This window comes from Solanum verrucosum, unplaced genomic scaffold (genome assembly GCF_900185275.1).
Source record: "Solanum verrucosum unplaced genomic scaffold, falcon-dt-bn FXZP01000094.1, whole genome shotgun sequence".
NCBI lineage: Eukaryota > Viridiplantae > Streptophyta > Magnoliopsida > Solanales > Solanaceae > Solanum > Solanum verrucosum.
The window spans coordinates 2,076,278-2,092,798 of record NW_026019970.1 but is presented as its reverse complement, the minus strand read 5'-3'; the positions used below and the strand labels follow the sequence as shown (position 1 = coordinate 2,092,798).

Here is a 16,521-nt window from a genome sequence, read left to right as displayed (position 1 = left end):
ATAATAATAACAATTAGCGATGGATATGGTGATGAACAAGGCAGGTTCGTATTTGATTGGTCAGAAAGCTGGCAAGGAATTCAATTCCGTCACCAATGATCTTAACGTACGCAATTTTCTTTTTTAAATTTTTTTTATTTCATTATTTAGATTTGTTTAATTTATGATTTGGTAATGAAGATTGAATTTTATTGTCTTTTAGAGGTTCTATAAATATTTATAGAATTCATATGAAATTTTGTTTTTTTCTTTAATAGCATACATGTTTGTTCTAGAGTTTTTTGTGATCTAGTTTCTTTCTTGTAATCTAATTTGGAGGGAAAAAAATTATTTACTTACACATGAGAATAACAGAATTGAGGAGAAACAAGATGGGGATATGAGAATTGGGAATATGGGACTTTGTTGAGTTTTATTATTTATAATTATTTGATATTCGAAATTCATTGATCTATCTATCAAGATTCTAATACAGATGCCTTTGTTGGCATTGACAATAATTTGTTTTTTTTTTTAAAACATGGTAGTAAAGCACATAAAATTGTTGGAGGAACCAAATGGATAGTCATCTTAAACAATAATGTTACCATCTTCTATATAGTTGTGGCTACATGGAATTCTTCTTTTTTGTTTTATTTTCTTCATTCTGACCTTTTTTCCCCTTCAAAATTAGAACTTGCAAAACAGTATTACTGGAGGAACCAAAAAGCTTGTGAACAAAATGAAAGGTTAGTGTAAGTTTAAATTGTTAGCCAGTGTACATTTTATTTACTTAATTACTCCTTTCTTTACCTCCCCCTCAAACTCCCTCGGTATCCCCTTATTGCTCTGATATAATTTTGAAATTTGTGACTATCTCATCTAAAAGTTAAAGTTACATACTATACTTTTAGTTACATAGTTATATTATTTTGTACATGTACACTTAAGGATGTTGATATCATCCCCTACTATTCATGTTGATTTTGTAGGAAAAACACAAAGGCCATTACCAGAGCTACTAAAGGAGTATGAAATTCCAGCGGGAATTTTCCCTCGCGAAGCAACAAACTATGAGTTTAACGAAGAGACAAAGAAACTTACTGTCCATCTACCTGAGATATGTGAAATTACATACAGAGATGCATCGATAGTAAGATTCAATAATACAGTTAGTGCACATATAGAGAAGGGAAAGTTAGATGAAATAGAAGGAATGAAAACAAAAGTGATGTTCCTTTTTATAACAGTTAGTGTTATTTTGTTTGAACAAACAGAAATTCATTTCACTGCTGGATTGAGGAGAACACGTCCAAGAAATGCATATGAAGCAATAAGAGATGGAATTGGGATAGACAAATTTTAGTGAGACCAACTAACTATATATAAAACATTAAGTTTGTCATATTATAATACGATAAAATTTGGGGAGAGTTGATTTTGTAGTTCACTTATAAAAAAATTTCGTTTTATGAGAGATCTTCTTTTTACACATATATTTTAGACTTTCTTGATTGTTCGTGTAGTGATTGTAACTAAAAGATTGTATTGATAGTATGAGTTCAAATTTCAACTAGTATTTTAGTTTTTTCAGATACTACGTACAGAGCATGTTCTTAAAAAACTCGATACTAAGGAGTTTGATTCAATAGCTCGATCTCAATCCTAGTCCATTCAACCAAAAAGTCATTTGATAACATGAGGTCTTAAAATGTCGTGTTAAATCGAGAAGGATACGTTCTACGGGATGAATTTGCAGATAGGATAGAAATATACCTAGTTTGTGATTCCCATACAAGAGATGAAAATGAATTAGAATTAGTTAACATATCATTAACTCTCGAAGCTACCATGATTATACTTAGGGGTGTACAAAACCGAACCGAGAACCGAACCAAACCGCAAACCGAGTCAACCCGAAAAAAAAACCCGACTAGTGGTTTGGTTTGACTTGGTTTGGTTTTGAAAAAAAAAAACCCGACTATATTTGGGTTGGTTTGGTTTTAACTAAAAAAAACCAACCCGAGACCAAACCAACCCGAATTTATATATATAATTTTAAAATTTTATTTTATACATAAAAATATTTACTTTGATATAATTTTTAAATATTTCTTATACTTTTCCATAGTTTTTATCTTTTAATATATTATTTCAAGTTTGAAACTTAGAATTATGAATGGGCCAATAAAGATTATAGTCCACAAATGTTGGTAATTATAATAAAGCTTAAATCAAAATCAAATTATACTAATGCAAAAAGAAACTAAGAATGACAATAATATTGAATATTTGTTCTTTAGTTTTACATTGGTTTAGATAATTAAAAAACATAATCTAATTTTAATTTTCTTTAATATTTAGTCATGTAACTAATACTTATAAAACTTAATTTTAGCATGATTTAGTACTTTTAAATTATGATCATTTTCATTCTGACTTGTTAATTTGCAATATTTGGTTTACGCAATTTCATTATTATTATTTTTGTTGGATATTTTAGTGTCATTAATCATATCATATTGTCTTATATTTTAAAGAAACATCTTAGATAGTTGTATTTTGGTAGGACTAAATAAATATTTGAAGTACAAGTAAATCATATGTTGTATATGAATACTTGACGGAAAAACCCGAAACAACCCGAAAAACCGAAAAACCGAAAAACCCGAAAAAACCCGAAAAAATCCGAGGTTGAAAAACCCGAGTTTTATTGGTTTGGTTTGGTTCATAAATTTAAAAATCCGACACAAATGGTTTGGTTTGATATTTGAAAAACCCGAACCAACCCGGCCATGTACACCCCTAATTATACTATTAACTCCGTGAGTTAATAATTTGATAGTAATTAGCATGACAATTACTAAGGTGTAAACATGATGTGAATACGAAAAGTGTCATAACCCTGGAATCTATATCCTCTATGAATTTAAACCAATTAAATTTGATCACTTTGTATTTATAAAGTCATAAATTAGAAATAAACAAAATAACAATCAACTCTTTTATGAAAAACACTTATTCTCCTAAGTATAATATATTCCATCGAATAATTATCAGTAGTAAGTTTTGTGAAATTCGAGTTTCAAATATTGCAAAGAAATTGTTATATTACTTGGCAACTACATATACTTGCGTGTACACAGAAATTGCAACATTTATTATATTTCATGATTTACTTCTTGTTAAACAACGAAAGAGGCTGGTTCTCAGTGAATTAGGTGGCATTATAAAATAATAGAGCGCATAATTCATAATTAATGTGTGGAAACACACGTACGTACATTCAAAGTTATGTGATTTTATTAAAATCATTTTACATCACTCATATTCAAACGACGAAAATAGGACAACATGAATTGATTTTAGTGGTAAAGATAAATATGCATAGTATACAGTCAAAAAAAGTTTATAATAGCATCGTTTGTTTCGTTATCTTTTATTTGCTTTAGCAAAATATTATATTATTAAAAACATGTGATTATATAATATAATATAATAAAGAGAAAATTATGCGGTTAAGCAAACTTATTCTACTTAATTAGTTATCATAGCTTTAGTTTGTTATAATTAACACTCGTGACTAACTTTAACCATTAATTACATGGGTTGACTTCGAATTTGTATAATTAACCACGTTTGTATAATTCACAACTAACAATTCTTCGATTGATTTGTATTTGTATATGACAATGATTTCCTTTGGTTTTTCAATTTTATTACCATATACATTCAATCTTTTTTTGTATAACTTTTTAAAGTTTGTATAAATGTGTAGTTTTCGGATTTTGTATAATATAATTTATATAATGTAATTTGTAGAATATAAATTGTATAATTGTTTAAAGTTCATATGTTTATGTTTGTATCGATTCATTATTTCGAGTTTTATCATATTTGCATAATGCAGACTTTGTATTACTCAATTATACAAAACCACGCGAATTATACAAACAAGATATTAATCATGCAAATTATTGTCCTCTCTCGCTCTCTTCTCTTCTCCCTCTCCCAATCTCTCTCGCCTTTCTCCAGTCTCCTCCCTCTCCCAATCTCGCTCGTCAGATATACAAATACATATGTATATATATATACAATTATCTACCCGATATACATATGCATTTCACCTCTCTGCCACTCTCTGCCCTCTCTCCTCCCTCTCCCAATCTCGCTCGCCATACTCTCCTCCCTATAACATGTAGCTACAAATTATAATTAGCGAGCTATAACTATGGAGCGTAATTAAGAAATTTTTGAGTGGCGATATGTGAAAGTTCCCCTATAAAAATCAATTTCACTTAAAACATAATTATTATAATAAAATCTAATTATAGAGATTTTTTACTAAGTTTAATAAGTTAGAAAGGAAAAAAAAAACGAAAATAAGTTAGGATTTGGCAACAAATTTTCAAATATTTTCTACAAGTCATATTTGGGGTGAAAATTCACTATATATTCGTTTGTCCATAGATTTTGGGAGAAATACTTGACTTTAAAAAAATATTATTTATACTCATAAGTTCTAAAAATTAATAAAAATACTTATAAGTTTGTATTATCATTTTATAATGAAAATGTTCGGTAAAAAATCATGACAACGTACATAATTAATATGAATTTGAAAAAAGAGGAAATAAACAAAATGAAAATATCATTGATTTGTACCCAAAAATACTACTATTTCTACTTGTAATTAGAAGTGACTTCAAAGAGCATACTCAGAAAAAATCGTACAAAATATATATATTTGAGATATTTGTCAAATATATATTTGCTAAATAATAATAAATTATATAGCAAAACATTAATTTAAAAAAAATCAAATATATTTGTGATCAAACGGCTGGAAAAACAAAAGTCTAATACTTCAATCTAGGAGAGTTTGGAATCTAATTAAGTCACAAAAAGATAAAAGTGACCAAAATAAGCCACTATTCTAGTAAGTAACTAAAATAGGCTTAGTGGAAGAAAAAAATCAATTTTATGCAATATTCCAAACGTTTTCCGTTAGTCTCATAACGTGTATATTTTAATACATAACGGAACTATTTTTTACACCTTGTAAAACGGAACTATTACTTACACTTTGTAAAGTGTAAGGTTTTCTTACACTTTGTAAAGTGGAGTTTTTCTTGCACTTTATAAAGTGGAAGAAAAAATTATGTTTTACAAAGAGAAATATTTTTCACGTTCTCTTTATGAAACTTTTGTGTTTGTCATACAGTTATATTGGTTTTGACATATTATTAAAACGGAAAAAATTATTACATTATGTATTTTTATTTTTTTGTTCTGAAAACTCCTCTAAGCTCTATTTAGAACTGGGAACCTAAATAAGCCACAAAAACATAAAAGTGACCAAAATAAGTCACTACTTTAGGAAGTAACTAAAATAGGCTTAGTGGAAGAAAAAATTCCACTTTATCTAATATTCTAAACGTTTTCCGTTAGTCTCATGAGGTGTATATTTTAATATATAACGGAATTATTTTCTACACTTTATAAAATGGAATTATTTCTTACACTTTATAAAGTGGAACTTTTTCTTACACTTTATAAAGTGGGAGAAAATCTTACACTTTATAAAGTGGAAGAGAAAATTCCACTTTACAAAGAGAAATATTTTCACGTTTTTATCTCTTTTGCAGTGTTTGTCATACAATTATATTGATTTGACATATCATAAAAAAGGAAAAAATTATTACACTATGTATTTTTATTTTTTTATTCTGAAAAATCCTCCAATCTCTATTTAAGGAGGACGTTCAAACATTAACTGGTAGCACCTACAACATACTTTCTATATTTGTTCATTTCAATCTCAAAAAAAAAATGTCTTCTAAACCAAAAGTTAGAGTTTTGATTTATTGGGATGACGAAATTATACATGATGGAAATACCGTTTATTATAATTGTCCTCCCAAACACAATGCTAAATATTCAATTAATGTCCGATATCATAAATTTCTTTCATCAATTTATAAAAGAATGGGTATAAACAGTACTGTTTATAATTTGATTATAGTCGTAAAATACCCTACTTCATTTTTATCACAAGGACAAGTAAATTTTGGAGAGTGGATTATCTATAATGACGAATCGTTGACCGACTTTTTGAGGGTTCCAGATGACTACATAGATCAAATCAAGTTAACAATACTTGAAATCTATGTTAGGAAGGAGCCTAAGACTAGTCAACAACGTTCTCCTTTATCGGTCAATGTCCATCCACTTTATAAAAAGTGTAATAAAAAGTTCCACTTTATAAAGTGTAAGAAAAAGTTCCACTTTATAAAGTGTAAGAAATAGTTCCATTTTATAAAGTGTAGAAAATAATTCCGTTATATATTAAAATATACACGTTATGAGACTAACGGAAAACGTTTAGAATATTAGATAAAGTGGAATTTTTTCTTCCACTAAGCCTATTTTAGTTACTTCCTAAAGTAGTGGCTTATTTTGGTCACTTTTATGTTTTTGTGGCTTATTTAGGTTCCCAGTCCCTCTATTTAAGGACGTTCAAACGTCGTACCTTCAATATCTTTTGTCTTCTATTTTTCTTCATTTCAATCACAAAAAATGTCTTCTAAACCAAAAGTTAGAGTTTCGATTTATTGGGATGGCGAAACTATACATGACGAAAATATCGTTTACTATAATTGTCTTTTCAAACACAATGCTAAATATTTAATTAATGTCAGATATCATAAATTTCTTTCATCAATTTATAAAAGAATGAGTATAAATAGTACTAATTATAATTTGATTATAGTCGAAAAATATCCTACTTCATTTTTGTCACAAGGACAAGTAAATTTTGGAGAGTGGATTATCTATAGTGACGAATCATTGACCGACTTTTTGAGGGTTCCAAATGACTACATAGATCAAGTTAACCTTATGATACATATTGTAATAATTTTTTCCTTAAATAAAGCTTGGAGGAGTTTTCATAATAAAATAAAAATAAAAATACATAATGTAATAATTTTTTTCGTTTTTATGATATGTCAAATCAATATAATTGTATGACAAACACTGCAAAAGCTTCATAAAGAGATACAATTTAATGCAAAACGTGAAAAATATTCGTCTTGGTAAAACAAAAAATTTTCTTCCACTTTATAAAGTGTAAGAAAACTTACACTTTACAAAGTGTAAGAAATAGTTCTGTTATATATTAAAATATACCCGTTATGAGACTAACAAAAAACGTTTGAAATATTTCATAAAATGAAATTTTTTCTTCCATTAAGCCTATTTTAATTACTTACTAAAATAGTGATTTATTTTGATCACTTTTATCTTTTTATGGCTTATTTAGGTTCCGAATTCAATCTAGGACAAGAGTCATTAACACGTAAGATGATAACGATATATTCCAGAATTTTCCAATTTTGATACCCCTAAGTATTCAACTTTTTTTATTAGGGCCACGAGCCTGCCACACGCCTCGTACAATTGGACTAATCGACAAATCCCACGTGTCAGTCCCTCATCGGCTCAAATAAATCGTACTCTACTTGATTACTCTCATCAACCTTTCTATATACTTATCTCTTGTCAATGCTAATCTCAATATTGAAAATTATCATCTTTCTTATTAGTTTTTCTGAATTCTGAAATAATGGCAGTTTCAGCTACTACTACTCTTATGACTCCATTGAAAACTTCATCGTTATCTTTTTCTTCTGTTTCAAATGTTGCTTTTCCTAAGAAACAATACTTTAAACTTTGTGCAACATCTGATGTTTCACTTACTGGTGTGGTGTTTGAGCCATTTGATGAAGTTCACAAGGATGAATTTATGGTTCCTATCACACCACACACTTCACTTGCTCGACAGAGGTACGCGGACGAATGTGAAGGTGCTATCAATGAGCAGATCAAGTCAGTTCTTTACCTCTTTTCATTTTTCTTTCTAGTGCTTTAGCTATAGAGTTGTGATGGTTGTTGGTGTTTGTTCGTTTTAATTTATTCCTTATAGTTTGACTAGAGACAAAGTTTACAGAAAATAAGAAGAAAAATCTTCAAATTTTGTGGTTTTATACTAAAAATGTGTATACAGTATTAAAATGTTTTTCAGATCTGGTGTGCTTAAATATGTTACATGAGATATTATAATTTAAGAGTTACGACTAGAGAAAATGATATTTTTATTGTACTAAAAAGATCGAGAAGTAAAACATATAATTGAAATAGTAAGAGTAAAAACTATTGAAAACAAATAAATAAAATCTAATCTTTTCACAAGTTAAGATTTAGATGAGATGGCACACAACATATCATGATAAGATCTTGGGGTTCAAGTGTCACTGTTAGTTTACCACCCTTAATCAAAAGGAATTTTTAGGTGTTTGTCACATGAAAGATAAAAGAATTAAGTCGCACATGAATGAACGTGTTGAAATCATATAGTTAAGTAAATAAAAATATGTTTGTCTTTAATAGATTTTAAAGTTTTTAGAGAAGATGACGCACAATAAATCAGAAACCCCTGTTTCTTTTAGTACTGACATGGATGCATATACTCTGTCTAAACAATAGAAATTAAATAGATCCAAAAGGGGTAGAGGAAAATCATGGGTATATATATATATATATAAGATTAACTTTTATACACTGATAGTGAAAAAGGTCATCTGAAAGGTAACTATGCACAATTATTCATAGAAAGTGAGACTGGTAACCTAGAAAATAAGACAGGTTATCTGCTATAACAAGTTAAAATATAATGATGGCGTAAAAATATTTTCTCTATACATATATATAAGTTAAATTGTTTTGCTGATTGAGTTCATTGTGTATTTGATTGCAGTGTGGAGTACAACATTTCGTATGTATACCACGCCATGTTCGCCTACTTTGACAGGGACAACGTAGCTCTAAAAGGCCTCGCAAAGTAATGACTAGAAAATCGTCAATCTCCTTGTACTGTATTTTCCATATTTTTCAGTGTTCATATGTTAATGGAGAAATTTTGTATCAGATTCTTCAAGGAGTCTAGTGAAGAAGAAAAGGAACATGCTGAGAAGTTAATGCATTATCAGGTCCCCTTGCACAATCATAAAATTTGAAAAGCACACTATACTCCCTGTGTCTCAATTTATGTGACATATTTTCCGTTTTAGTACATCTCAAAAAGAGTGTTGCATTTCTATAATTGCAAATAATTTAGATTTACACTTCCCCTTTTGCTGTTAATGAAATGATTTATAGTCACATAAATGGTCGAAGTTTTTTTTTTTTTTTTGCTTCTTATGAATAATAGAACATCCGAGGAGGAAGAGTGAAGCTACATTCTATTATGATGCCTCCCTCTGAATTTGATCATGTTGATAAGGGAGACGCGTTGTATGGTTAGTTTTCTTGCATTCTTTTACGAGCATTATAACTTTTTGAGTCAATAATGTGCCCCTTCAAACACATCCGATAAAATTGGAACGATACAGAAAAGATAATCATAACTCCATCACAAGAATGACACGCACAAATTAAGAAATGATCCAAATTTAAGTCAATATTATCAACTCTTAGCTGTTTGTGATGCAGCAATGGAACTGGCATTGTCCTTGGAGAAGTTAACAAAGGAGAAACTTTTGACCCTGCATAGCGTAAAAACGTCTTCTTTTCTCTTCATATCAGAGATAATTTCAAGTGTCCAATTGCCTAAATGGTATCCTTTGCTTAAGCTTAACCTTCATTCTTGATTAACAACAGGTGGCTGATCGAAACAATGACTCCGAAATGCAAGATTTTGTTGAACGCGAATTTTTGGCCGAGCAGGTAAATTGGATTGTTAACAATGAAGGATTCTTTGCTTATTCTTACACTTTAGTTTCTAATGAGTGCATTATTATGCTACTTATTTTGGCAGGTTGAGGCTATTAAGAAAATTGCAGAATATGTAAGTCAGCTAAGGAGGGTTGGAAAAGGACATGGTATGATTCATCCTCTCCAACTTACTATTCCCCCGTTTTAATTTGTCTGACTAAAAGATTAAAGAACATTTTGGTACATTCCACATATCTTTGGTTTAAGAATGCCACATGATTCAGAAGTCCTTTTTATTTTCTTAAATTGTGTGTCAAGTCAAAACCAATCAAACAAATTGAAACAGAGTGAGTAGTAACTAAATTTCACACTGTTTTGGACTTAACTAAGTAATATCCCTACCTAATATACTAAAAATAATATATTTCTTTTTTACTTACAGGAGTGTGGCACTTTGATCAGATGCTTTTACATTAATATACATAATGGTGCAGCTTGAAGGTCCCCCAGTTCAGGCTCCTTTTATCTTAAGATTATAAGTCTCTACTCTATATGTTGTTGTCCAATAATGTAATACATATTTATGTTACTTCAAATTCAAGTCATGTATAGGCTTGATCCTAGAAGATTAATATGGCAGCTTGCTTTCAAGAAATAAAAGTTGTTTGATGAGGAATTAAAACCAGAGCTCTCATCTAGCTAAGTTTGCTCGTTTATTGCTAAGTAGATGTAATCTTTACAAAAGGTGTTAAGACCTTGTTGAAGAATGATGGGTGGTGTCCTTACAAGGCTTGCACAATCCTTCTCTGTTTAAGCTAGCTTTTGGGGAATGAGTTAGGACCAAGACCTAATTTTACAGACCTCTCGACAACTCCTATACCTATAGAAATATATAAAAGGGCCATCCGTCAAGGGGATTGAAATCTCAATAGAACTAAGCAAATCAGCCAAGTATAAGAGTTCAAGCTTTGGGATTGATCAAACGAATGGCAAAGGGAAGCAAGTTTGTCCACCACTTGGAATATATATATATGTTGGAATTGAACATCTGTGTGACCATGTACAAAAGAACAACTTAAGAAGAAGCCAAATATGGACGAAAATGAGGATCCCAAATTGCAAAAGCAATAGGTCTTATAAGTAAACAGAGGATCATGTATCCACAATTCAAAAGTTCCTTACCAAGCTACACAAAGGACATTCTAGTTATGACTTATGACTCCACCAACTATGAGTAAAGACCTTATCATAGTCAATACGAGCCCTCACCGTCGATCCAATGCACAGTGATGGAACAGAGGACATAATCAAAACAACTCGATGATGTCTAAGCAAACTCGTATCGAATTTATACTTACCAAGGTCTCAATTCCTATGAGAAAGAAACAAGCACATTCTATATGTACTAAACTCTAATTTTGTTATAAAATCTCCAGCAAAAAGGCCTTTTCTTGCATTTGGTTTCATTGACATTGGAGTGAATCATCTCCCACATAACTTGTATATCATTGTATCCTGCACAAGCCTCCATATCCTTGTAAAGATTCACCAATCCACTTCTAGTCCCTGTCATTACAAACCATCAAATTAGCCTTAAGATGTGACAAAAAAAAAATCAAAATTTTCAATGAGTGTACTATACCTTTATTTCTAACAGTAAGAAAACTGCATTTAGTTGAAAATAGAAATGAGTTCATGAAGTTGAAGCTCTTAGTAGGAAGTAGAAATGAGCTATTGAAATTGAAGCAGAAGCAAGTTTTCTTCATTTCCTTTTCTACACAAACCATCTCTTTGACCTTGCTAGTATTTATATGTCATGAATAATGATTGCAGTGGCGTAGCCACATGTAGTGAAGGATGGTCAGTTGAACACTCTTTGTCAAAAAATTATATTATATTTATGTATATAGAAAATTATATACGTCAAAAATTATTTTTCATACATATATATTATATCTGGATCATTTTAACAGAATTTCTGATTTCGTCACTGATAATGAGTACTCTCTTTTCATATATGTTAATATTTTGAAAGAAGAAGATCCAAAAAGGATTAGACAAAGTAGAAAACAACATCCAATAAGATGGAAAAGTCTTTTAAGTTCACACAAATTATACTTAAACTTTCTATTAATAAAATTAGAAAATCTTATAAATAGTTTAATACTACTTATTGAGATTTTAAAAAATTTGAAAAAAATATCTGAATATTTGAGGGAAGGAAATAGACATGTTGAGTAGGCAGATTTATTTTGGATTTTTGTTTTGCTACTTATTATTTTGATAAAAGATTCCAAGTCCTATTGTTTCTTAAGGTGGTGATTAATGGGACCCTGGTCAAACGGTTTGTTGGCTTTTCTTTTATTTGCTTCCTTGATTTCTTTAGTTTTTGCATTTTTATTTGATTGACCATTAATCTTCATTTGCTTACATTGTTTTTTCTAAATAATTATTTTTTTAAAAAAAAAAATTGTACATAATCCTTGACTCACCAAGAAAGAAAAAGATGTCAGATGATCGGGTATCAGAAACTTGTACTCCTATATATATGCCGTTAATGTGACACTCTTTTTTTTTCGTCTTTTAAATAAATAACATTCATATTTTGAAATTATTTAATTTTAAACTTTTTAATTTATTCTTTATAACATATTTTTTTTAAGTCATAGAAATATAATGACATGTTTAAGTGGACAGATGCTATAAGTTCTTAGTGCTCTTAAGTTTCACGTATTAATAATCATCAATTTTATGTGCTTGTGATCAAACAAGATTAGAAGAATCAAGTGTCTGAAATTTAAATCTTCTTCCTATGATGTTCATAATTATTATATGTATCGTGAAGTCATAAATTTCGGTAAGTATATTTAAGAAGTAATTTATAACTAATATACTTTTCTCGACGAATGATATTTAACAAGCTATTTTTTCGACAAATAATATTCAACTGTCTACTCTTTGTATGTACTTTTTTTGATAAATAATATTCAACTAACCACTATTTGTATTATTTTTTTTTAATAAATAAAATTTAATTGACCACTCTTCGTTTTATATGCCACTTGTCAGAGTAATGCATGTGGACTAACCAGTTCTTGTAATGTATTGAGCAGGAAATGCTTGGATTGACATTTAACCAACTCGTTTACTTACTTTTACCCAAAATTAGGTTCTTATTCGGTTTGGTATACTGGAAAGGGAAAATGTGCTGCTAATATTAGTAACCTTTTATTTTACGAAACCGTCAAAAATGCTTTTAAATATGCAAAAATAGAATAAAATTGCTCCTTGTTAATCATTTGATCCAAAAATTTCTCTATCATTAATAATGTATCTCAAAAATGTCCTTGTCTTTATTAGTTTGATTAAAAAATGTTCTTAATGGAGTATTATTTAATTGGGTCGAAAAAATCATTTTTTTGAAGTATAAAATACAAAAATTCCATACATTTGGGGCTAACTACATCATATCCCAGATGTTTCCCCAATTACAAAAATCTCGATTTGTCATTGCTCTCGGATACATTATATTAATTCCTTGGTTGTCCGATACATTGCAAAAGATTCATTAATTAGTGGGAGGAATGTATTCGAGAGGGATAGGTATGGATCCAATTGAGGATTTTTGTAATTTTTAAAAGCATGACATGTTTATGTAGTAGTTTTAATATTTGTCTTATTGTCTATACTAATATGTTTAAAATTCAATCAAAACAATTTATTTAAAAAAAAAAAAAGAGAAGCAAACGATAAGAATGAACCAAAAATGAAAAATTAAACCGACTAATTTTCATAAGGAAATGACATATGACATCATAATTAAATAAACAAAATGCAATCATAGAACACTTATATCGTCATCAAATAAATAAGTTATGTTTGTTAAGACATTTCTTTTTTCTATAGAGGTTCCTCGATTAACTTGAGCATATTGAATCTCATCTTAGTAGCATTTGGTTGTTCTCTTTTCTAATCTTCTTTACCACAACTTTGCTACACTCTTGATCAATTTGAGATATGGTTATTAAGAACCTTATTGGGAATAGAGCCCTAGACTTTTCTCGATCATGAACAAGACATTGTGATTTGATGCACATGTATCAATTCGGATCGTAAACCATAATAATACTTATACGAATCTGAAATTTATAATTCGTGAGAATCGTCATCACGCTTTATATCAGATTTTTAGTAGTATGTTTTATGAGTATTTTCTAAAAAAATTAGAGTTTTGCATGAAAATTGATAAAGTATGCTAAACACTAAAAATAGTTTATATCATAACAGGAATTTACTTCACATGTTAAGACCCTCATGGTTAACTCTAGATACTTCAAAACAATCCAACCTAGCTTTCGATTGCCCACTAATATTAATTAGACAATTTAAATGCAGTCAAGCAATAGATATGAGATGCTTTAAAGAAAAATAATCAAATTATGAGTTATTAATTAGACAATATAAATGCAGTCAAGCAATAGATATGAGATGATTTTAAGAAAAATAATCAAATTATGAGTTAAAATTTCAATTGTCTTGTATTCGATATGCAAAGCAAGCTATCTTGAAATTTCAAACTCCGCTTAAACAACCTTCAATGACACTAATCCGTTCAAAATCATAAATAACGAATTCAAATTAATCTAGAAAAATAAAAAAATTATAATTTTTGAATGCATCGAAATTTAAGACAACTCTTAGTAACTGTCCCTTGGATCAATGACAAGAAATTCAAAATTAATTACACATATGCATCGCCTATAAGCTATGAAGTTTGTAAGTTTTGAGTCGTAGGCCCCCCATGTGGACCGATCCAATCCGATCTGATCCAAGAAGTTGTCTGGTAAGAGATAAAAATTAATTATCTCTTATTTGAAAAAAAAATATGAGAAAACAGTTATCAAACTGGTAAACTTCCCAACCTCTCTTTATAGAAAAAATGAAAGAACAACAACGTAAACCGAAAAAAAAAAAAAGAAAAAAACTTGAAACTTTTTATGTTTGAAGATCAACAAAGATGTGAAACACAAATATACATTTAGTTTGTGAATCATACTATGTTTTCTAGTGATTCAAAAATGTACTTTGGAGCAATCTTATTAAAGTAGCAAAATCAATGACTTCCGTTGCAAATACAAGTTATCAGTGGCGGACCCAGGATTTACACGAAGTGGGTTCAAGATATAACAAATAAATAAGCAAAAAAGCAAACAAAACAAATTTTGATTAATTAAAATGTATCATTACAATTCTATTCTATGAGTTTGCATTTCTTGAAACCTATTCATAATACTCTCATCACAAATAGTATTAAATATTACTTTCTCTACATAAGGCATCATACAACTACTTATGAAATCATCATCCATTCCATTTCACAATTCACTCTTGATCAACTTCATTGCCGAGAAAGCTCTTTCAACTGTAGCAGTAGCAATTGGCAGGAGCAACACAAATTTTATAAGGCGAAACACAAGAGGATAATTTAAATGCTTCTTTACCTTAACTAGCATTTCAGAAATATCGCCAAGCCCTTTTAAGTTGGAGAACCTTTTATCAACATCACAGACATCAACTATATAAGCTAGCTGATTCCTAAGAGTAACCATTACATTTTTAGCAAAATCATCAGGATATAATTCAGTCATTCTCAATATGTTCTTGATGTCAAAACTAGAAAATGAGTCAACTGGATTCAAGCGAGCAACTCCAATAAGCAAATATGTTCTAACCTCATTAAAACGATCATTGAGTTCTTGAAGCTGCCAATCAATAATCTTAAAAAATACTTTCATACGATAGTGATGTGAGATAGTATACTCATCAACTTTACGTCGAGATCTTTCAAAATTAACATAGAACCCATCAAAATTAGGTATCGAAATATCATACTTGACACAAAATGCAGACACATTCTCGACAAGTGAATCACATCCTTCATTCCTTAAATCTTGCACTCGTTTCTTCACCACTTTAACAAGTAGAATGTCATTTGCAATATCTTGTTCTTTCTTTTGTAAAGATTCATTAAACTCATTTGTGATCACTAAAATATCTCTCATTAAATGCAATATGAAAGCAATCTCAAATGCTTGACAAACTTTAAGATATCATGTTGCCTTAGCTTTTTCTTCAACAGATTCAGAATCAACAACAATAGTATCAAGAACATCAGTAATAGAGCCAAACATACTAAAAAATTTCTTAAAAGATTTATAATGTGAACCCACCGAGTATTGACAGCTCTAGCAAGACTAAGTTCTTGATTCAATCCCGTACCACTTTCAACTTCACTCATATCAAGTGCCTCTTGAACACTTTTTGCTTGAGATTCTCAAAGTTCATCCATACGTTTAAAATAACATTACACTACATTTAAGACATTAGAAACCAACAATACAAGTTTTCTAACTTGAAGGCATTTTTTAGATACCCCAACAAGAGCTAACTGAAGTTGGTGAGCAAAACAATGAATTGCATGAGCTGATCTACTTACTTGTTGAATCAAAAATTTAAGGTCACTTAAACGCCCTTGCATGTTGCTAGCTCCATCGTAGCATTGCCCCCGTATAAAAGATAAACTCAAATAATGTTGCGCAAGATAGTTAACAATAGCTTCTTTCAAACATAAAGCACTAGTATCATGAGCATGAATAATTCCTATGAACCGCTCTCTATCAACATAATGCAAAAAAATTGTCATTTGCTCCTTACGTGATATATCACAAGATTCATCAACTAACAATGAAAAATAGTCACCGTTTAGAT

The 16,521-nt window shown here is 29.6% G+C and overlaps 3 protein-coding genes and 1 non-coding gene across 4 annotated transcripts; 3 read left to right on the top strand and 1 right to left on the bottom strand.

Moving 5' to 3' along the window:
- Window positions 1–1,354, top strand: LOC125817040 (uncharacterized protein At5g01610-like). The gene is made up of 3 exons (XM_049496629.1): window positions 1–106; window positions 674–728; window positions 972–1,354. The coding sequence occupies exons 1-3, from the start codon at window positions 20–22 to the stop codon at window positions 1,343–1,345; spliced, it is 516 nt and encodes a 171-aa protein (XP_049352586.1). The 5' UTR covers window positions 1–19; the 3' UTR covers window positions 1,346–1,354.
- Window positions 1,355–7,548: 6,194 nt separating this feature from the next.
- On the top strand, window positions 7,549–10,438 carry LOC125817034 (ferritin-3, chloroplastic-like). Its single transcript, XM_049496623.1, has 8 exons — window positions 7,549–7,869; window positions 8,798–8,881; window positions 8,969–9,029; window positions 9,251–9,338; window positions 9,532–9,593; window positions 9,700–9,765; window positions 9,857–9,920; window positions 10,196–10,438. The coding sequence occupies exons 1-8, from the start codon at window positions 7,607–7,609 to the stop codon at window positions 10,228–10,230; spliced, it is 723 nt and encodes a 240-aa protein (XP_049352580.1). The 5' UTR covers window positions 7,549–7,606; the 3' UTR covers window positions 10,231–10,438.
- LOC125817183 (U6 spliceosomal RNA) lies at window positions 9,391–9,495 on the top strand. The gene has a single exon (XR_007442279.1). It is a non-coding gene; the product is annotated as a U6 spliceosomal RNA (small nuclear RNA).
- Window positions 10,439–15,128: 4,690 nt separating the features above from the next.
- On the bottom strand, window positions 15,129–15,815 carry LOC125817110 (uncharacterized). The gene has a single exon (XM_049496684.1). The coding sequence runs from the start codon at window positions 15,813–15,815 to the stop codon at window positions 15,129–15,131; it is 687 nt and encodes a 228-aa protein (XP_049352641.1).
- Between the last annotated feature and the right edge of the window lie 706 nt (window positions 15,816–16,521).